Here is a 22,411-nt window from a genome sequence, read left to right as displayed (position 1 = left end):
GAGATATTGATTGACTGTAATTCACCTGGTCTGATCTGGGATATATCGGATTTCTATTTTTTATTTCACTTGTACTGGATGTTCATTTAATTTTTGTTCTTCTGCTCTTTGTCTTTAATGGAAATTAATTAAAATAAATTACATCAGTGACTTTATATCCTGGCACAAAACTGGACTTAAAATTCAGAAATAGATATAATCTCGAGTGTGATTTACCTGTAATTCTATTTCTGCTGATGTGCATGACACACCTGCCAAAAGACTGCCCGTCATATGTCTATCCTTTTGCACCAGTCAGATATGGTGGACCAAAATATCTTGAATTTCCTCCCGGAGCGGGAACACGGAGAGGTGTATAAGCTGCTATCATCCCACATGCTGATGACTGACCCCATTGCTGCTGACTTCCTTGACAGTGAGTCTCCTATTGGACGCCCTCTCTGCACGTGTGGCCCTTGTCTGTTTGTGCCTCGGTCTCCCATATCAGATCAAAAGTTCAGCACATGGAAGAAGTGAAGTCTACATTTCAGACAAAAGCAAAAAAAAGCAACACTTGACTCTTGACATCATTCTTGTCAAACTCTATTCCACCATGTTTGTGTTACAGATCACTTCCAAACAGTGCTGTTTATGTATAGAGCAGGTTGCTGAATTGGGATCTAAAGTTTATTGGATTGCTTATTAGTGTGTATCTATGATTAGCATTTTAGCTAATAATAGGAGCAAGCTTAGTATCTTAGTTAAGACTTTACATCACTGTTCTGTTAACTCAGTAATCCAGAGCAATGTAGTATATGGGGCTCAAGACACTGACCTTAATCCCGTGTTACTATTGGGCTTTTCGGAGGAAGGGAGATGTTGAGTTGTTAGTGTCTCAGTCTGTCCTTAGCCTAAATAGCAAACTGTCACAGAGCCACGTCTGCAGTGAGCATCATGTCTGTTAAAAGATACTTACGTCCTTTGTGTTCCTAAGGAGTGTCTGCCTTTTGAACGAAATGACTGCCTTACTGTGCAAAGCTCTGCTGAGTCATGTCACACAAGATGTGGATTTTCAAATTCACCAGTTTTTTTTTTTTTTTTTTGGCCATTGGCAGGATTCACATAAAAGGCTTCTTCAGCTAGTGCCCAGAACAACATGACCTGTCCACCCAAAACTTTTGATTGATTTTTCAGCTTCTGCCTAACTGCAAGCTTAATATGCTCACTTCCACAGTAAATCTGCAGAAAATTCAAAAGTCTTGTCGAGGTCAAAGTGTTCCACTATTAAGTTTCTCCTTCAGAGAGTTCACACTGTAGTGAGAGTGTGGCTGAAGCTTAAAGTGCATTTTTTTTATGCTGTGAAACCATTAACATGCTAGTCCGAAAGGATGTAACAAATGTTTTATTGACTGTATTACATTATTATATAAACATGGTGCCAAGACCTTTTGTTGACTTTAACCATGTATTTCTCCTCTGGCTATTTGAATACTAAATAGTGAACATTATCTTCTGTCAGTATGTTGAATACAAGGTTTCATATAAATGGTTCTCTTTTTTGTAGCATAAAAAAAATATACCAGAGATCTCCCTTTGCACACTGCAGATCTGTAACCACTGTGTTGTTTGTGTCATACAAAACAAGAAGCACCTCATTAAGAATAGAGAAATTTGTTATACAGATGTGTGTCTACTGCATTATGAATAGGATGTTAACCTTCAAAATAAACTCTGCTGTTTCAGGTGAGGCACATATTGAATTTTGCTGTCATCTAGCCAGGGGTAACATTGATCCAAAGGAGACACCCGTATACGAGTATGTCAAGTTTGTTGGAGATTTCAAGTTTCACAACAATGGTGAGGATTTTTGCTTCTGCCTTGTTTAAAGGACTTCAGCCAAATGTGTCACTTTTCTGCATTTAGCAAACAGTGTTCAGGTCCATGATTTAGCATTAATTTAACAAACTGAATTGAAAATATATATTAAAGAAAACTGTTATTTTTCATGTAGTAATGAGTAAAATTAAGCAACTGTGTGTCTCCATGTACCTTGTCCTTTGTCACCCAGTGCCTACATCTTCCTGTAACGGGCTTGAGTTGACGTTACCAAGAAGCCTGCAGTCATCGCTGGAGGAGCAGGTCTGCCTCATTGCTACTGTACGATTAGTCACTCCACAGTTTCTTAAGGTAAGCCCTTAAAACTTGTGCCTTTGTCAGTGTGTGTTGCGTGGCGTGAGTGGGATTTTGTCTGAGCAGTCTCTCACTGTGTCAAACACTTTCTGGAGATGTGACACACTACATTGTTAGGATATCTCTCATCCGATCCCAAATGTGGTCTAAGGATGTCATGTTAGGATTAATGTGTGACCTTTTTCTTCAGAGATAATGGAAATCCAAAGAATGAAGTGGGTTTCTTTTTTCTTCAGAGGTGTTTTTTTTTTTTTAACCTATGCCTTTTTTTTCCTGCCATTAAATTGAGCTGGAGCCCAGAGTACAAAAGTGCCAGAAGAACCAGATCTATTGGAAAGGCGTCAACTCTCCCCCGACTGCTTATTCCAAAATGCAAAAGACACTGATTACACTGATTTGCCAGATGGAATAACTGTAACAGTCTAGACCATATGGCATGGGGTATTTTTTCCTTTGGATATTCAGAGGCAGAACAAATCTAGTGCAAAAACTGTTTTTAATCTGTAGTTCTTAAACTGTACACTATTCAGCAGTTGTTGTAAGGTTTTCTTCACAATATTCTTGAATGTTCAAGGTTCTCAGCTCTCAGACTGTAGTCAGAACATGGAGGCTGTGGTTTCTGTGACGCAAACAAATCTGATTGCAAGACGATGGCATGTAAACAAAACTGTCAGGCACTATTGCTAAATGCCTGATGCAAAAGCAGCAAAGTGTTACCATGCTGTACATTGTGAGATATGCCTGATATGATAGCAGCTTTCTCGCTCTGTGACCTTATTATCGTTTAGGATTTGTGTAATGTCGAAGATCCTTGTGATGAATTCACATCCAGACACAGCCTTGAATGGAAGTTCCTGTTTTTAGATCACAGGTAAAAGATTTTTATGATTCCTTCTCTTATCGATCAGAAGTGTAGATAGTTTTTTTTAGCACTTGTTTATCATCATTTTTTTGTTTCAGAGCTTCACCAATCATTGGCTACTTACCCTTTGAGGTTCTTGGAACTTCTGGCTATGATTACTATCATGTGGATGACTTGGAGCTTATAGCTCAGTGTCATAAGCAGTGTAAGTAACTATCATTTCTGTCTGTTGCTTGTCTCAACTGCCTTCACATCCAGCAATTCTTCTCTGTAAAATATGTCATCATTACATCATTACATAGTCCATTCATTCTTCTTAGCTCACAGAAAAGGTTTTGAGATGTGACACCCGAACATAGCACCGACGTTCTTTTTTCTCTCTTCAGTAATGCAGTTCGGAAAGGGTAAATCCTGCTACTATCGCTTCCTGACTAAAGGTCAGCAGTGGATTTGGTTGCAGACTCACTATTACATCACTTACCACCAGTGGAATTCCAAACCTGAGTTCATTGTCTGCACTCACACTGTTGTCAGGTAACATCCCGTGGTGATGTATTAGGCGTAGGTTGTTAGGTTGTCCTGGCAAATATAACAATTAGTTTAAATTAAGGTGAACTTAGTTCTTCCCACGTGTTGTCTTTCAGTTATGCTGAAGTGCGAGCTGAAAGGAGGAGAGCGTTTGGCTTCGAAGAGCTGTCTCCACCGGAGATAGCTCCCTCTTCAGTGAAGGTAAGAGTTAAGTGCACCTCTACATCCAGCTTGCAATATGTCCAAGGTTGGTCTTTCTTTCATCTTCGAATGTGACCCTCAGTATTGAACATTACTCTGTTCCAGGCTCAGGAGCTGTACTTGGACATCTGCTCCACACTGGACCCTCCACGGGACAGAAACAACAGTGCACGTTCGGTATCCTCCCACAGCTCCCGGAAGTCCTCCCACACAGCTCTGTCAGACTCTGCGTGTGAGTCATCCTCTGCTCCCTATAGTGCTAACTCACTCAACAGCAGGTCAATATGTACAGAAATCCTGCACCCGCACGGCTGCCGGAGCTGTTGTGTTATGTAGCTGTGTGTGTGGGGGGGGTGGATTTTCTATGATGGTGACACTTTCCAATGAAGCAACAGGCTCCACATAATGGAGATGGTGGAACATCCTTTTTGGAATTCAGAATAAAACTATCGTGATCAGTGGTAAAACCTAAGCAGACCAGCAGTCACTGGAACATCTACCTTAATATATGTGGGTGACCATGCATCTATGATGAAATGTTTCCAAGGCTTACTTTAGCCTGCCCTGTTTGCTTGAGCTTCCAGTCTCTCTGACTTAAGCTGCTCTTCCACCCACTGTCTAATGTACTAAAACACTCAACTTTCATTTGCATCTGTTTTGGAACTATTCACGGTGGCTGATTCATTACAGCTGCTGTGCTGATGCTGTCTTTCCTTAACCCACATGTATATATGCACTTTCATTATTTAAAAATATGAAGACATATTCATAAAACTGCATCTCTCAGAAAAATAGTCAGTAGATAATTTTTCTTTGTTTCTTCAATTTGCGTCGGCTGCGATGAAAAAATATCCACTGAATGCATCACAGTTTGTGGGTTTAAGTTAGAGGCAGAATGAGGTGGCAATCAAGGGCTCATGAATCAGCAGAATTGTTATACAACCAGAGAAGAAATGGATTTCATAAGTTGCTCTGCCTGTACTCTGGAAAGGCTATAGTTACTCTGTTTAGGAATGAACACGAGTATTGACAATCCCACTTCTAAAGAAGGGAGACTATGTACACATTATATAGACTAAAGTACTGGGACACCTGACCATTACACCAACAGGGACTTTATGACATCACATTCTAAGTACACAGACAGCTTTGCAGCTGTAACAGCTTTCACTCTCACGGGAAGACTTTCCACAAGATTTTGGAGTGTTTCTGCAGGACTTTTTGCCCAATCATGTAGTAGAGCATTTGTGAGGTCAGACACTGATGTTGAATGAAAAGGCTGGCTCTCAGTCTCCTTTCCACTTTATCCCAAAGGTGTTCAGTGGGGTTGAGGTCAGCGCTCTGTGTGGGCCAGTCAAGTTCTTCCACACCAAACTCATCCAGCCATGTCTTTATGGAGCTTTGCTTTGTGCACTGGGACACAGTCATGCTGGAATAGAAAAGGGCCTTCCCCAAACTGTTGCCACAAAGCTGGCAGCAAAGCATTGTCCATAATGTCTTGTTATGCTAAAGCATAAAGATTTCCCTTCGCTGAAGGCAAGGGACCTAACTCAACCTCTGAAAACAGCCCCATACCACACCTGAATTCAATAATAAAGTCCCTAAACTTTTGCCCATATAGTGTATTTTGTTAAAGGAGGGGAAATTGAAATTGAAATTTGCACATCACAATTTGTTTACAGATCTGGGGCACTACTGTACATGCTAAGTTGAATATTAATTTTGTAGCTCCAGAGGGAGCACTGGGAAGTCTGATAAAGTGCTTCAAGTGGGATCACTTGTCAGTGTCAACTGGAGCTGAAGACCACAAGTCTAAAATTGGAAAAAAAAAATCTGGAGAGTGTGGAGTTCAAAAGAGTTGCAGTTAAGAATTGCCAGACATCTGTAGTCCATTCTTCATCTTCACTTTAGACTAAAGGCTCAAGGCTTCATTAACTGCTACTAGCATAACACACTGAGTCTTAGACTAAACTGATGGTGGTCAAGTTGCATTGTGAGTAATGGAGGTTTTGACATGGAAGAAGAATGTGTTTAATTAAAAAGACAAAGTCCTCTTCTTGGGAAGCACGGTAGATATAGGAGTATGAAAAATATCACTTTTACTCATAAAGGTTATTCTTGCTACTTCTTGCTACTATTCTTGCTAAACTGTATCCCACACATGAAATGAGTCAAACATTAAGATGTGGTTGTAGTTATTAGCTGTCATTTGACAGAGAAAAGCATTGATTATGATTGTCTCTGTCTGTTGTCTCTTCTGTAGCAGCTAACTCCTACACAGAGGCCTGCACACCATCATGGCAGTCTGCTTCCATTGGGACAGAGAAGACATCTGCCAGACTCCAACCTAGTAGTTCAAAGGTCAGTTTATACAATCTTTATGTGTGTTTTTGTCTTTGGAGGTAACACGTTCTGTAGAAATCAGCTACACAAAGTTGACGTATCATCACAGATTATGCTAAATTGTAAAACTTTGTTATTTTCCTCTGTAGAATTTGCCACAAAGACAAAATTCCTTTGACCTCGTTCCCCAAATGAGCCTCCCCCTTTCTCCTACCTGCAGCAAGCACTCCGCAATGGTTAGTGTTTAGACATCTTCTCCTGCCTGTTGCCTTCCTCTCGTTTGTTTGTGTACAGTTGTACTTTATTGTTATGACTGTTGCTGCTTTATGTGTTTATGTCATCGGTTGCTTGTGCCTACAGTGCCTCCATTGGCTCCAGACATGGTTTTAAGACTGTGTTACAAAGTGAGACAGACATTTAAAAAAAAAAACAAAACAAAACAAAAAAAAAACAAGCATCAACAGTATGGCTGAAATGTGTTTATGTTGTAGTTTTTCAATCTTGCTTGTATATTTCTCAGAAGGAAAATTAATCACCCACATCATTTTCTGTCCTGTTTCACAGAAAAAGTGAAAAGCTTGATGTGCTTTCACCGTCACAAGAATAAACCATTATATGACTCAGCTGATTATCTCCTCCGTTTCTAGCAGCTTCTTTGGGGAAAAAGCACGTCATGTTTTTGAATCATGTCTTTCCAGCAGCAGCAGACACAGCAGCAGCAACAGCAGTCATCGCTGTATCAGATGCAGCAGCCGCAGCTCTGTGTCATGAACCAGCTGAAGGAGCAGCTGGAGGAGAGGACGCGCATTCTGCAAGCTGACATTAAGACGCAGCAGCAGGAGCTTCACGACATTAAGGAGAAGCTTCACCTCGCTAATCTTCAGGTAACACTCCCACAGAGATAAAAGAAAAAAAAATCTGCTCTCAAAAGTAAATAGGAAATGAATGGTGCTCTGAAATACTATCCACTGCAACTGAACACAAAAGACAAGAAGTGTCTGCGTTGGGAATATGTTGCATTTGATTAAACAAATAAGCAGGTACAGTCTTTAATCTACACATAATAAATTATTAGCCATGTACATAATGGGCTGATTTGTTAGTTGTGGTTTGTAAACACAGTATTCAAAGTTAGCCCGTCCTCCCTGACTTAGCGACGCCAGAAGCACACACCCTCTGAACACAGTTGGCAGAACGCAGCCAGTTGTACTACCTACTGCCTTCCCCCTCTGCACACTGTTAATAGCTGGGGGCTACGCACACTCTCAGAAAGGTTCACCAAAATAAGAAAATACACACTTATATTTATGTTTTACTGTTATTTGAAAAACGACTGTCGGCCAGTCCAGAGTGAACCCCACCTCTCGCTCGTAGTCAGCTGGGATAGGCTCCAGCCCCCCTGCTATCCCGATGGATAAGCAGAATAGAAAAGGTTGGATGGATGGATGTTATTTAAGAACACAATTTGTTCTGCCTAGCATGATCACCGGCATCATATTGTAAACTTCTGTTGCGTCAGCCCTTGCAGTGATGGTGGAATGGCCCCACCAAGAGGGCAACACTAACCATTTCAGCCACAAAAGCTCTAACCACATAACAAAGACAAAGAAGAGGCCCTGAGAGTGTTGTACTGTTTGTATAATAATCTTCCAAATGTTTCTATTAGTTTTTTGTTTCTAGAAGATATGCAGAACAGCATTTGAGACAACTGTGGCTGTGTGTTTTGGAGGAAAATAAAAAATCTTAAGATTCTTAAATGTTTTTTGTAGTAGTAAATGACAGATGAATTAATATTTTCTGTTTACATGTGCATAAGATGTTGTTGCAGCAGCCTATCCACAATGACTTTGGCCAAGCCCAGCAGCAACAGCAACAGCAACAGCAACAGCAGCAGCAGCAGCAGCAGCCGCCGCCCCAGCAGCAGCAGCAACCCCAGCAGCAGGGCTCGGGCAGACCAGCCCAGCAGAGCCAGTCAGGGGTGATCAGGCAGCTCTCAGGCCACCCCAAACCACCGTCCTGTGGGGCCCACAGCTCCTCCCCTCACTCGCTCCTGAGAGAGAGCAACTCACCCTCTTCACAGGTACAGAGCTGTACAATGAAAAATCCGTGTTTGAAAGCTATAATTGGAAGAAGATAATATTGAATCTAATTACCTCCAGTCATTAGCTGCTAATAACGTGTCAGCCTACTTCAGGAGGCAAGTTATGGATTCAGTAGTTAAGATCTCTCAGTAAGTGAGATAGAAACTTGTTAGATGTCTATTTAATTTTAATTTGACTGGCAAATCCTGCAGGTTTTTTTACAGTGCGTGTACTTACTTTGTCTCATTGTAGGTCCAGCAGAGGATGGCGCGGAGCGGGCAGGCCCAGTCAGCAGTGAGTGTTCCCGTGCAGACGAACACAAGCCTGACGATGCCCTTCTACAGCAACCCCATGATGTTCTCCCAGACCAACACGAGGTCTCTGCCAGATGCGAACCAAAGACACACGGACGGCGAGTTCAGCCAAGATGGACATCTACGGTGAGAGTGCTGAAAGGAAGAGAGCCTCTTTGACGTCATGCTTTGGAGTTTGTTTGTTTTGGTTTTTTTTCACAGTACAGATTGAATTCTTCCAGTAACGGATTTTATTTATTTGCAGCATGCTCCTAAACCAGCCAATGCAGACGCTGGTTCCCACTAGCAGTGTCACCTCACAGCCTTCCCAATGCAACATGGGCATCTCCCAAACTATGTGAGTACTGTTTAATAAGACTAGCACACACCGGTCATAGCGTCAGTCATGTTTGTATCATGCCTGAGTGTTTCATCGTGCCCTCCATACAGATACACGTTGGAGCAGCAGATCATCGCCCCTTCATTCTCCATGCAACAGGTCAACTGCAATGCTGTCCTCGTGCCCTCCCCAGTCTTCACATCCTCCATAATGATCCCACACAACAATCTGATGACAAACCAGTCCCAGTCGGCCTACCACAGCCAGCCTCAGGCTTCTCAGCACTCCCTGCAGCTACAGCAGCCTCAGCAGTTCTTTCAGGTACAACACTCATCTGCTGTGATGCAACAGCAACATGTTTCTAGAAGCATATTTTTGACTTATACTACAATTAATTTGTGATAGATTATCGCATAATGCTACTCAGTGCAATTACCCAAGGCTTAATATTAAGTGATTTATGATAATTTTAGGCACTATATTGCGTCTGAATCCCAGGTTACCACAGCAACAAGCTACTGTGCAATTCCCACAGGCTGTTAACCTAGAGAGCTGTGTTATTTTCAATCCCTCTAAAACCTCAGCCTTGTAACAAAGCTGTGATGTGGTCCAAAATTCATCAGGTCAGACATTAAATCATGTTATACACAACTTGTTTATCATCTTTGTCCAAACAACACAAGTCACCAGCTGGTGAGTGGTTTACTTAAATCCCTCGACATGTGAAAGAGAATATGAATATGAAGAATATGAAGTTTATTCAGACAGTCACAATGTGGAGTCACCTCAGAGGTCATAGATGTTATTATTATTTCTCTGAAGCAGCCACCTTCACTTCATTCTGCATTATAACAGATCTTCAGCACAACTCAGCCTGCTCTAACAATGTTTGCTGAGGCCTTTCAGCTTTCACAGCCCTGTTGCCCCATTTCACTTTGGTGACGGTAGTGTTAAAACATTTAGTATCTCTAATGCTTGCTTAACACATTTGTAATGTTTGACATCATTTTGGCAATTGCTTGTGATTGGGGCAGTGATTTCGGCAGTGTAAAAAATACTGTTCTGTTAATTTTTTTTATATCAAGGGGAGTATTCAAAAAGTCAAATGGCTGAGGTTTAGCCCCCCTTCCCACTCCAAAAATGTTTGTACAGAAGGCAAATACCCTTAGATGTCTTCATACGACACAAAACACTGTCCTCACAATGACAAGAGCAGCAGAGAAGTCAAAAAAGCTCCTTTTATACTGCACAGTGATTTGTCTCAGTCTTACAAAGTATTGCTCACACAGAACTTGGCTGTTTCTTCTTTGTATTAAATGGCTGCAAAAATGTTTTGTATTCATATCTTAGAAGTATAATAAATACAAGACTTTAGTGCTTCAATCGGTCTGTGTTTTGGGCTGATATTGGTGCACAAAATGAAATGAAATACAATGAAATATCTTTGAAAGGAAAAAAAGTAAAATGAAGAAGACAGGCGTACCCCTATCAAGATCTGTACACTGAGCTCCAGGAACTTCTTTGAATGATAATGACGTATTTCAGAGAATTGATTGGCCAGATAAAAGTTCAGAATGCGTCTGTGTGTTCTAAGGGTTACCGTGGAGACATACCTCAGCAGGTGTAAGAAGTGAGTCACTGTTGTAACACTGAAGACCTAGAGTTAACCCTGAAGTTAACCGCTAACCATAAATCCTGCTTCGTAATCCAGGCCTCAGCAGTCCCTGCATTAGGAGCCTCCCTCCTCTGATGCAGGCACAGGAGCTTTTAAGCACTTCACTCCCGGGCCTGATTCACCTCGCTGAGCAATCAGACGTAGCACATTTGGGCCGAACCCGAGAGGAAAAGCACAGGAACACATACAGCTGTAACAGAACCAGCTGCACAGAGATTTCACAGATCAACATTTCTGTTCTGTAGGGTTCTGTCAGCAGGCCAGGGTACATTCATTTTCGCTTTTGTGTCCTCAGATGACTCAAGGACTTGTACACGGTGGATCTACTCCAACATTCTTACACACCGCTAATGTCCCGCAGCAAAGCACTGTGGGATACATCCAGCAGCAGCCACAAACACAGCAAGTGCCGCAAGCACAGCAGCAACAGGCGCAACAGCAACAAAGGCAATACCAACATTCCCAAAACCAGACTGGCAGTGTTTCAGACTTCCGAAATATGCTGACTCGGTAGCGCTGTGAACTGTGTTACAGCGCTGAGATCTCCTTCTGTGTTGTCGCCGTGTAGGTGACAGCACGTCATGGCATTAGGAAGTCAAACTTGACGTCAAGTTCTACAGCGGGAACGCTTCTAGTGACCTTACCCTTGATGTGATGTGAAGCTGCCCGTTCAGAGGGAGCCGGTGTGTATGTCACTGGAGTGAAAACCACAGGCAGAGGCTGCACTGGCCTGACGTCACCTGCAGGGATCTGAGGAGAGTCTGAAGTGCTGGACCTTCATCGCACTCGGGCGACAATCGATGAAACTGCCGGAATAAGTGGATTATCAAAGCTCTCAAGAAGACACCACTTTCACGTTTATATGTGGAAGTTTTTCACCTAACAGAGTGTCCTTTTAATTGTCTTTCTGCACTTTGGTACCGCCTCCTAACCCAAAAGTAGAATATTTATGTTTGCCCATGAATTAATTTTCTATTTTCCTCATGACTAATGGCTAAATAGTGAAATTATTTTTCACATCTGCAGCTCGACACCCCTCCTCAGTGACATCAAATCATCACCCCTGGATTCTCAGCTCCAGTGAAAATGGTTCATCTCAGAAAGGGATTTGTGTACATGGGTAGTTTACATCAAAGAGTATTTAAGTTGGCAGACACCACACGTAGCTCCCATTTCGTCCCTAAAACAACGATTTATTTACAGGTATGTTCGCGGCAAATCATGCGAGAGAAGCTTTACTGTGAAACATGGAGTAGTGAGATGGCCACCATATCTAAAAGTCAGGTTTGATGAACTGGGAAGCTGGGTGGGAGGAATGTTCTCCAGTGTTTAGAAAGGTCTATCTAGATTTTTAAAGCCTCAATCTGGGATTTAAGAAGGGGTGCTACAGCTATCCCACCAGTTCTCAATGAGAATGACAAGAAAGCTCTGAAGACCTGATTGTAGGTGCTTCTGATGAGCTCTGCATCCTTAGGTGAAGCTAGCAGAGGGGGAAAATTTTGTGCCTTTAACCATGGCATGTCCATGGTGCGGTTTGATGGTTTTTTCTGATTATGGCTTTAAAAATCCAGCTCAGGTCCATTTGAAATACAAAGTTATATTTTCATAGGTCATAACCTATTATTTTCCACATCAGATTTAAACAAAATATGTCTAGATTTGTAATGGATATATTACAAATATATATTGGATGCTTTTTGCAACCTTCATATTACACACACATTCACAGTAAGCCCCGTTTGAACAATTTCTATAATGGTAGAATCCTGTAAGGTTCATTTAACTGCTTACTGAAACATGGATGAAATCATTTCATGTTTGTTTATTGCATATAAGATGGAAAAAATATATGGGATTAAGAAACTAGTTTTATACACAAATATTCTAATTGATTTTATTTGTTCATTTAGACATTGAAAGGTCAACACTGGTCCTAATGTCTTGCTCACCTGTCAGGGTTAACGGTTCAGTGCAAGCTGTTTTCCTTAGTGCAGTGCACTGCCACTGATCTGAATGGCTCTCAGTAGTTTTTCAGAGCTCAGTAACAACAAACTCCTGCAGAGGTGTAAGGTTGTTAATTTTATTATCTTGGAAAAGAGTGAGAAATGCTTTAGGAGAGATTCTGCCGCTATTTGTGAACAGTATTACCCTGTTTATTCTGCTGTGGTCATCCTTTTGTTTTCTTTATTTGACCAGGTCACAAAATGAACGCTCGAATCACGACCAAATGAGCTTGTCTACAGGTCAACAATGCATTAATTTGCACTATGAACATGATCTCAATGAAAAACTAAAATATTGCTGGAAGATATTGTTTAATTTAATCCCTGAAAATATATTAACCTCCAGTGCATTTATCATACAGCTGCACTGATAACAGAAATTATCAATCAGAATCAATTTGAACAACAAACTTTGGAGTCCATCCTGTTTTTTGAGAGACGCAGTTTTATGTTAGTTTGTCGAAAAAAAATCTCACTGTGATATGTGCAACTGCTAATCAGCTCTTGTAACAATCCATACAGTCATACTGAGTTTAAAAGTAAGTGCATGTTAACATACGTAATGACTCACCTTGTTGTATGGTGCGTCTTGAAAGACAGCGTTGACTGATTGCAGCACTGAGAGGTTTGGAGTGTAAGCCGGATTAGCAGTTGAATGATATCCAGGACAAACTAAAGAACATCTACGTGCATCTCGTTTTTTATCAGAGAAAATCAGAGACAACTTGTAACAGTAGCTAAACTGAAACAGGGACCGACTTTATCATTTTAAATTTAAAATTTTTCTGTCTTTAAATTTGTTCTTAGGTTGCATATTTGCTCCCAGATAGCTCAGCAGGAAAAAAAAAACTCTTGCATTTCCTGAAATTCTCAAAAGGAAAAAAACAAAAACCCAGCCTTTCATGCTCAGTATGACGCTTTAGTCTCAGCCACCTCAGCTGTACACATTCAAGTTAGCTACGTTACAGTCCCTCCTGAGACTGGTGCTGTTCATGGTGGACGACAAGACTCGACACTTTTAACATGTACGCTCAGTGCCGCTTTACACGTTCCTATGTGCAATGTCAATTTGAAAAAGAAGAATGTTAATTTATACTGTTTTAAATGTTTCAAAACAGATGTACGATGTAAATAGAGGTGTATAATAAGCCATTGTACCATGTAAATTATTTTGAAGTATTTTTTTTTTTTTTTTAATGAAAATGTCCTAACATTCCCTCAGCCGTGGATATCAGCAGTACAAGATGTGTCCAGTGAAGGGTATGATTGCAATGATTAACAAAGGACTTTATCTGCACGGGTATGCGATGCAGAGTGTTAGGTGTTTTTTCAACATAATAGCAAAACTCTGTAGTAAAGGGTCAAATCTTCACCATGATCATGAAAAAAAGACTAAATGAAGAATCTGAATCCTTATGTATTTGTCACGCAGAATTTCAGACACTTTAACATGAAGGTGCAGGAACAGCTCTCCAACAACTGTTTTTTTTTTTTAAAAAAAAAAAGGTAACTTTTTGCAAGTTCAGTCAGTTTTGACTCAACTTGCAAAAAGTCCTTTTCCTTTGTTTTGTTAGTTTGATGGGTTTCAGTTTTGTTTTGGGGTTTGTTTGTTTTTTTGAGCTTTTACGAAAAAGTGCAATTGTACATCATCATCAGAATATATTATTTTATGGCTGAGGGAAGTCTCAGTCACCCTTTATGTGTTTCTGTACTTCCACATCTGGTGTAGCAACAGTGAAGTGACAGCTCATATGTTCACTCAGCCAGAAACTCAGAGGTGCCATAGATAAATGTAAATGTACTTTTCTTCATTATTCAATTTCATTTCAGCCACTGAATGAAATCTAAATACATTTTTAGAAAATGTAGAATTTCAGTCAGTCACTGTGAAACTTTTGTTTTAAGTTTGGTCTCCATCTAAATCAATCATTCAGAGATGATTTGAATCCATGTTAATCTACAAAACAGCTGTTTTCACACTGTTGTTTGCCTTGCTAAGGTGGTTAAACTCAACCGTGAGTGAACCGTGTTGAGATAATTCTTGCATTGTGTTCCAGATGTGGGTTAAACCCTAAATAATTTTGCTTTGGACAAATCGCCTCCTTCTGCACCAGATGTTTGGAAGTGAGATCATTTTTAGAGCTCATTTTTAGGTGCGTGTTGCTTCACAGAAGTCACTGTAAATAACCCATCTGCTCAGTCGGCACCATATTTCTTTGAACTTGCTCTCTCTCTCCGACATTATGTTGCTGCACCTTTTTTCTTTGTCTTCATCTTTCAGAATGCTTTTTCTTCTTCATGGGGTTTTTCATTGAGTGTTTTTGAAGGCATGTGATTTGAGTCACATTTAACTTGTACTTTTCAGATTTGTAAAATAACGACTGACACCTTAAATGTGGAGCAGGTAGTCAGATCAATGCTTTCTGCTTTCTGTGTAAGATTCTCCAGGACATGAACAAAACAAACCTGGTTCACAGCCATTTCTGCAGTTTCAGTGCAGAAACAAACATTGAATATATTGTATGATAGAATGTAAAAAAAAAAAAAAAAAAAAAAGTTTAGACTATATAGTTGTTTATTTTATATGTCTAATAGATTACATATGTATGTTACATGATTTTAAAATTAAAGTAATTTTGTAACAGATAATGAAGTGTCTTATTAGAGGAGGTGAGGCTTTTTTGTGTTCAAGTTGGTGTTGCACAGTCACTTGTATGGCTTGTTTTCTTTCTGTATTTACCATCAAAATAAGCTTTAAAAATATCATTAATATTGTTTTAAAAGAAATTAACAAATTAAGTTTACACATTAAAATATCTTGATATTAATTATGCTATATTGAATTATTTATAAATCAACATGGATATTGTGAAATACGTGAAAATAAATATTTTTAAACATATGTAGTGTTATTCTGAGCAAACTGTTTACCTAGAAAATCATGTACAAGGTTGTCTCTCAGCTGCGTGTCCTTAATGCAAAAAAAATTTTCATATCAGAAAGCCAGGCAAGTATTAACCTGTGAAAAAGCATCAGCACCCACTGGACATGGAGGATAATAAGGTTTGACTAGAAATAGAATATTACGCAACACATTTTTAACACTTCTCTGAGAAGAAGATCATCTCACACACGATTTAAGTGCCAGAAGCAAAGGCAACTGGATTTCTTTTTGGTTGTTGAAGACGTTTCACCTGGCATCTGAAAGGCAGGTATTTACCTGGGACAGCCATCAGTTTTTAGAACTGCAGAAGCCTTTCAGATGACAGGTGAAATCTGGTTGCCTTTGCTTCTCGAACTACCGTGACCCGGATGACTGAGAGCCTACATCTCTCACGTGACAGCAAAATTGAAACGTTTGTCAATAGCGGGTTAATGATGACCACATCTGTCATCATAAGTTAAAAATTTACAGTGTGCAGTAAACTGATGCTTTATTTGTAGCCTAAGCAACACCTGTCAGTCAAAGTAAATTCACAAGTTGTATTGAGTTTTAATGGGTCATAAAATGTTTTCCTCTCTTCAAAAGCTCATAATCATAGTTATTCAAGCATTTTGTGACATTTACTGTACATAAAACTGGTAGTCAGAAAATTTACAAGTTGAGGTTTGGTCTAAAAGAAGTTGACTAAGTTTCCTATCCAAAATAATTCTAATTACAGGATTAATGTACACTGATGATAACTACAAGATAGCCTCACAGAACACTTGTTGTGCTGTGCCTACTCATCAAGACCAAACTCTGTCACTCTGTACATTTTGCTGATCAGGACCTCCACCTTATCTCCACCCAGATGACAAAGGTCCAAGATGCACACGACGTGCATGTCCTCCAACTCACTGGCAGTCGCCAAGACCTCCACTGCAAGACAAACAATTCATTTTGTAGCATCATCTGCCACATGTTGCTTTACATCATTGATAAAACCCTTCCCAGGTCTGCTGGAAACAGATGTGTGAAGGCCAAACTGTGTAGTAACCGTGACCTGAATGGGACACGTGGTGGTTACCTGGTTCAGGAAGAGTCCCCTCACTGTGGATGGCGGCATCACTGAGAGGGCAGAGGAACCCTGATGAAAGGCAGGACAGCATAGTGTTTCCATGGGGATCTTGAGGCAGTCCGACAGCCCTGGGATCATCTGAGCTCACGATGGGAAAATAGGCAGCCTCAGCGGCTATCTGCTTGTTTATACCTGTCAAAAAGTTTGAAAAAAAAGTGACTCACATGTCTGATTGAGCAACTTGGTTTCCACCAACAGGAGGTCTCACCCTCAAATTCACTCACTGATGATGTAAATGTAATGAAAACGTAAATGCTATGTCTACACTTGTTCAGGATTAACTCAATTAGACAGCAAATCCTGTCCCACTTGAGACAGCCATTCCCCAACATGAGGTCCCACATCCTCTGAATAATACAGGCAGACTTCTTTGGAGGATGAGGATGTTCTGACATGTGGTTTGCCCAACTGAGGCTGCAAATCTGGAACAGATCACAGGAATTCTTACAGTAAAACTTTACCTAATATTGTTACTTGGTAGTATCCTGGACAAATCACTGACGGGATGGTGTCAGCGGTTTGCTCTGGTGCCCACCGTGTCGGCTGAAGGTTACTCCACTGCAGGAGGACGTCCTTTTCGTCAAGCGTGAACCTTTGTGAGACACTCTCCTGGTACAGACCGCCTTGACACAAAAGTTCAGACACTTCTTGTCGCTGATTCAGCCAGCTGCTGCTTTCCCAAGATGACACATCAGAGTCTGGCAGAAACAAACACATCAGCATTACCGTGTATCAGAGCACATATGATACACTGCAGTAAAGCTGTAGCTTCAGTAATGCACCGTGATTGTGAACTTGGACGCGACATTCTACATCCCGAGCCGCCTCAGATTCTTCTCCAGGGTCTTCTTCTTCCTGCTCTTGTCCTTCGTCTGTAATTTTAGGTCCAGCCCTCCTATAAGAGCAGAGACACATGAGCTCAGAATGGTTGAAGTGGATTACCGAGTACCTGCTGATTCTTTAGTACCTTTTTGCTGGCATGCTACCACAATCCACGGAGGACAGTATGGCTTGTCTGGAAAGCATGTTGATAGGTTATATATTTAATTAATTAAATGCAAAACGCTGACAGATGAAATGTGCTCCTAATAGCCACACAAAGCGAAGCAAGTCAAATCATACCTTGTTTGATTTCTTCTTTTCCTTTTGCTTGCTGAGATTTTCTCGGCGGAGGGAGTTGTTGAACTGGCCCCTGAGGTCTGTTCATCTGTGGAGGGATCACGCTGTGTAACTGGTACAGCTGGTTCACACATCTCAGTAGAAACATCTGACACCTGCAGGAGATCAGTTGACATTGCGGTTTTAATGGTCACTGCTCTTGAGAAGATGCTCAAAACAATGTCTGTTACCTCTCTCTCTTCTGTTCCTCGGGTCTCTGGGGTCTTTGCGTTTTTCATGTAGCGCACTGCTGTGATCTGTCCTTGAATGGCCAGTCTTTTATGTTCTCTGTACTGCAAAGTCTCTAACTCCTTCTTCAAGTCAGCCACAGCAACCAGCGGCGTTGGGGCTGAAGAGAGAGCATAAAAGTTGTGAAATAACAAAAGCCTACAATGATAGTAAAACCTTTCTTTATCCTTTACTCTACAGGCTAAACTGTTGCCTATAAATCATCTTCTTATGGTTGGTTTGAAAGAATAGCTTGAACAAAATTTTAATAAAATGTATAAAGATGAACTATCTGCAATGAGCAACTGTGCAGTTCAAATAATTTATCAAGACTGCATACTATTCTGTAGCAAAACTGCAGGAAGAGTGCTGACCCAGATTTGACTGGACTCCTGCCACCCACAAGAGAACTGGGCGAATCTCATTATGACTCAGTACTGAGGTGGAGTTCATCATTTCCTGCTCTGAATTTATTTTTAAAAATGTTAGCTGGCCTTTTTTTTTCTAAAGCTAGTCAGAGCATTCTGAAATTAAATGCTGTATTGTACGTGAGAAGGAAAATACCTACAGGAAAGAGAATATGTTCTAAAAAAAACTGGAAAACATGTTTAAGTGAACCATTTTGTGTTCCCTTTCACCTGAGGCATCAGCCATTGACTTGGTACATTTCTGGGGGGGATGAGGATAGCAGTAATGACCACCAACAGCAGTCTTCTGGAGGACAACGTTGTCTTTCAGAGTTTTGGTCCACTGGATGAAGCTCTTCACTTTGAGGTCGCTCACATACGGCTGACCTTTGTGGTAGCCTGTGTGGAAACAGATAATATATAGTACAGTTCCAGCTAGAATTATACAGTCACCACATATAAGTAAACTACCGGCTTCTTATTGTTGCAGCTGTGCAAACCTGTGATGAACGTCTCTGTCTCGCAGCTGCTCGTCAGATAGGGCATCGCGCCCTCCACTTGGCAAACTCTCATCTGAGTGCACACCAGGTATGTCACTGTGGAAGAGATAAACCAGTTAAGTTAAAATGCTTACCAGTATGGCAGCAGAGCTATCAGACCGAAACAAATGACTTACTTGGGCATATACGACTGAAGATTTCTGGTTGAGAAGAGGAAAAAACCTCCAGGATAAAAGGGTGGCCAGATGTTCCATCCACTGCATGGATCCAGCGATATGTCCAATATTTTTCTGGACCTAAAAGGTAAGGAGATTCAGCAGTTTAATTTGAATTTTTAAAAAATTATTTTCAGCTTATAGAAAAAAATATGAACATTTCTTACCCTTGTTCCCTTTACTCTTAACTCTTTCGACGCGACCAACAAATGTCACCAAACCAATGACGTCACATGCAGAATTGTTGGATAATTTTTCCAACTCTGATCTGTAAGATACATACATAATATGAAGCACTTTTAAGAGAATACATGGAACAACAAGGAAATGCTACAAAAACAAAATCATATTAAAAACATAAAAAAACATTCCATTTGTATAATCCAGATAAACATAAATAAAAAGGCAAAACATGCACACCTCAGATCCTAGATAAAACAGATTAATGTTAAACTGTACACTGATAAATGTCAGTTCACTACCTGGTGACGAACTGATAGGAAACCTCAGGCAGCCCCCACTGAGGCAGTACATTCTTTGGTGATACCACAGTGATGACAGAAGCTGGGTTGCGAGGATTCAGGCAGATTTCTTAAAAAAACAAAATAAATAAATAAAAAACACAAATAAAGACGTCGTACATTACAGAGAGTTCAGGCTTATGTGTTTCGCCATTCATTGCAGACAACCCAAAAACTAATCCAAAAAAGTACACAAACTTATATAACAACTATTTAAAAACATTAAAATTTTTCCTTTTGTTCTCAAAACCATTTGAGCCTTTATATAGCGAACCTGTTAATGTCAAATTCTGAAGAAGACAACATAAATGTCAGAACAGGTGGAATGATTAAAGGACAGCAACGCGAAGTCTCAAGACTGACCTTAAAGTAAAAGCAGATTTGAACTGCATGTAAAAACTACAGAATCCTGCAGCTGAAAGTGTTCATTGCATTTGCAACTTTTTCAGACATAAAACCCCAACGCACCATTCAAACACACCTTTTGTACTAAACTGCCAAGGCTGTGGTCAGTAGTTCTGCACATACCTACGGAGTTAAAGGTTTTCATTCTGTGATGGTCCATTTGCGGGTGTGACCGGTTTGAATAACTCTGCTTCAAGGTGTAACTTTGGAGGTACAACACTGTGCCCACATTTAATTTATGGTAAAACTCTGGACAAAGTTCGTTCCAAAGCACGAGGGACATCGTCCCACTCTGGTCAGCAACTTCAAAGTATGCCTGAAATTTGACAAAATGCATGAAGTGGAAAAAATGTATGACTATATTCTGTTAGAGCACAATAGCAAATAAAATGTGTAAGAAAAATAAATGTGAGATTCTTTTCACATCTAAGTTACTTAGTTTCCAAAGTGTTGGGATGTTCAAACTCACCTGGTAGGGGTAATCAATCTTGAGCCCAAACTTCCCATAATATCTTAATCTGGATTTGTGTATTATCCTCACTAGGAGAGGGAGAGGTTTCCATGTGTTTTTAAAACATGACTCCAGACTACTAAGAAGAGTAATCTTGGACACTGTTGGAAAAAAAGACATTGCGGATAAGAAATCTTCAGGATTTTATCTGCAATTTATTCCACAGAGATCAAGCAAAATAAATATAAAAGAGCATTTTCAAGGGAGACACATTAGCAGGTCTGCACAGGGTGCCAGTGCACATAGTGAAGTCAACACCCGTGTTCCTACTGTGTAGAGGATAAACTGCAAATCATGTATATAGTCTGTGTGGACGATACAGTATATTGTTCCTTGGTCCACCTACATCTACTCCATACAAACTGTGTGACAGAATGATCATCATTCACGCTATCTCACCGTCCAGCACTGTGTCAGATGAGGGAGGCCCATAGATCCACACGTCTCCCTCTGGGTCGTCGTTGTTCCACAGAGACAGGTAATGTTTGCGGCTCACCTGAAGAGGAACATCACTTTGTAGCACCGCACTCCTTTCCATGCCATGCTTGACCAACACAGGCAGTGAACTGACATCCTTTATACGGCGCAAGACGGCAGATCTTCCTGCACCACACTGGAGCTTTTCGATGCAAATGTAACCGTGTCCCAGTATCCTCTCATTGTAAACAAAGGAGCACTGCGTGATGCTGATGTCCGCCCCAGTCCTCAGGATGTTTGTATGCACTAGGTGATTTAAATCAGGGTGAACAAAGCATTTTGCCCGCCACACTCCGTCAGTGAGCGTCACATCGTAGCTGTAGCTGTCGAGCAGCTGCTGTCCCTCGGTTTGCTCAGACAGGTACCTCTGAAGTGCAATGACAGCGACGGGAGCCGCCTCCTCGCTTTGCAGTTTCAGACACTGTGTTGAGGATAACCGCTCCAACGTCCTCTGGAGGAAAGACGCTTGAGAATGACCGGCCACCACTGAAGAACAGGACGAGCTATCGTCCATTGTGAAAAGATAATTGTACTTGTTATTTCCTAGACAGCCGGTGTGTCAGTCTGTAAGTTAACCAAACTATCTCATGTTAGCTTGTCGGCTAACTAACTTCGTCCTGTCAGTGTTAGCAACAGTAGCGTTTTCCCACACGACTTAAACCTATGCAGAGTAAATAGTAATATTTAAAACACTGTAGGAGAAAACTTATCTGGAGCTAGTTTGCCACACAAGACTTAATATTCCTCGGTGCTTTGAGAGGAGGATACTGCGTTAATGAAGTTACAGCTAACGGCCAAGGCTGGCAGTACAAACAACTCCTCGGGTGCTGTTTGATTGCGTCACTGTTTTGCAAAATGTGGCCAAAAAGAAAGAAGTCCACCCCAAGTATAGGTAGATTGTATGTCTAACGTTACCATGCCAAATACTTCACTCCAAGTCCAACATAAACAGGCCGGCTAATGTACTCCGTAAAATCCAGTGTTTAAATTCCGCGCTGAGCTGCACTCACTGACCTGACGTCATCAGCGCGACGAACGCGGCGTCTGTCTGTTCGTTGTCAGGTGAGCAAATATGATTTCCATGACAGCTTAGAAGTTTTATTCAAGGGATCAAGGAACTTTTATTGTCATACCAGCTCACATTTACATGCTTATGGTACGAAATTAGGACTCAGGTCCAATAGGTAGGGTATTTTATAAAAAATATGAAATGAAAAGTTGAATAAAAAAATAGAAATATAAGCTAAATAAAAAGTAGAATATATAGGCTAAGAGTAGAATATTTTATTACAGGACACACGGATCCTGTCAGTGCATGCAGTGCGAAAATTTGTTAGTAGGCAGTTATATCCAGGGGTGACAAATTGTTGCAGTGGTGGAAGGTAACTAAGTATATTTACAGTACGATTTTCAGGCTCTTACTTTACTTGAGT

General features: G+C 40.7%; 2 protein-coding genes across 8 annotated transcripts in view; one reads left to right on the top strand and one right to left on the bottom strand.

Moving 5' to 3' along the window:
• The window catches only part of npas2 (neuronal PAS domain protein 2), a 46,433-nt gene extending 31,294 nt beyond the window's left edge, over nucleotides 1–15,139 (top strand). For 2 of the 7 annotated variants that reach the window (XM_046410033.1, XM_046410031.1), the window contains exons 7-22: nucleotides 295–415; nucleotides 1,723–1,836; nucleotides 2,048–2,166; nucleotides 2,958–3,040; nucleotides 3,130–3,236; nucleotides 3,418–3,565; nucleotides 3,676–3,760; nucleotides 3,866–3,992; nucleotides 6,024–6,121; nucleotides 6,253–6,339; nucleotides 6,802–6,987; nucleotides 7,920–8,183; nucleotides 8,437–8,624; nucleotides 8,743–8,835; nucleotides 8,928–9,138; nucleotides 10,788–15,139. In XM_046410033.1, the coding sequence (XP_046265989.1) occupies nucleotides 295–415; nucleotides 1,723–1,836; nucleotides 2,048–2,166; nucleotides 2,958–3,040; nucleotides 3,130–3,236; nucleotides 3,418–3,565; nucleotides 3,676–3,760; nucleotides 3,866–3,992; nucleotides 6,024–6,121; nucleotides 6,253–6,339; nucleotides 6,802–6,987; nucleotides 7,920–8,183; nucleotides 8,437–8,624; nucleotides 8,743–8,835; nucleotides 8,928–9,138; nucleotides 10,788–11,006 (2,250 nt within the window). In that variant the 3' untranslated portion in view covers nucleotides 11,007–15,139. The remainder of the gene's footprint in view (nucleotides 1–294; nucleotides 416–1,722; nucleotides 1,837–2,047; nucleotides 2,167–2,957; nucleotides 3,041–3,129; nucleotides 3,237–3,417; nucleotides 3,566–3,675; nucleotides 3,761–3,865; nucleotides 3,993–6,023; nucleotides 6,122–6,252; nucleotides 6,340–6,801; nucleotides 6,988–7,919; nucleotides 8,184–8,436; nucleotides 8,625–8,742; nucleotides 8,836–8,927; nucleotides 9,139–10,787) is intronic. The other 5 variants (XM_046410034.1, XM_046410035.1, XM_046410038.1 and 2 more) reach the window with 5 other exon arrangements.
• An 829-nt stretch (nucleotides 15,140–15,968) lies between these two features.
• radx (RPA1 related single stranded DNA binding protein) lies at nucleotides 15,969–22,018 on the bottom strand. Its single transcript, XM_046410039.1, has 15 exons — nucleotides 20,901–22,018; nucleotides 20,460–20,602; nucleotides 20,114–20,306; nucleotides 19,547–19,655; nucleotides 19,232–19,332; nucleotides 19,026–19,145; nucleotides 18,850–18,945; nucleotides 18,581–18,748; nucleotides 17,906–18,063; nucleotides 17,679–17,830; nucleotides 17,524–17,571; nucleotides 17,339–17,451; nucleotides 17,018–17,254; nucleotides 16,506–16,688; nucleotides 15,969–16,357 (listed from the first exon to the last, which is right to left on the bottom strand). The coding sequence occupies exons 1-15, from the start codon at nucleotides 21,490–21,492 to the stop codon at nucleotides 16,218–16,220; spliced, it is 2,553 nt and encodes an 850-aa protein (XP_046265995.1). The 5' UTR covers nucleotides 21,493–22,018; the 3' UTR covers nucleotides 15,969–16,217.
• Between the last annotated feature and the right edge of the window lie 393 nt (nucleotides 22,019–22,411).

Source organism: Scatophagus argus, chromosome 14 (assembly GCF_020382885.2).
Source record: "Scatophagus argus isolate fScaArg1 chromosome 14, fScaArg1.pri, whole genome shotgun sequence".
NCBI classification, from domain to species: Eukaryota; Metazoa; Chordata; class Actinopteri; family Scatophagidae; genus Scatophagus; species Scatophagus argus.
This window is presented reverse-complemented; position numbering and strand designations above follow the sequence as displayed.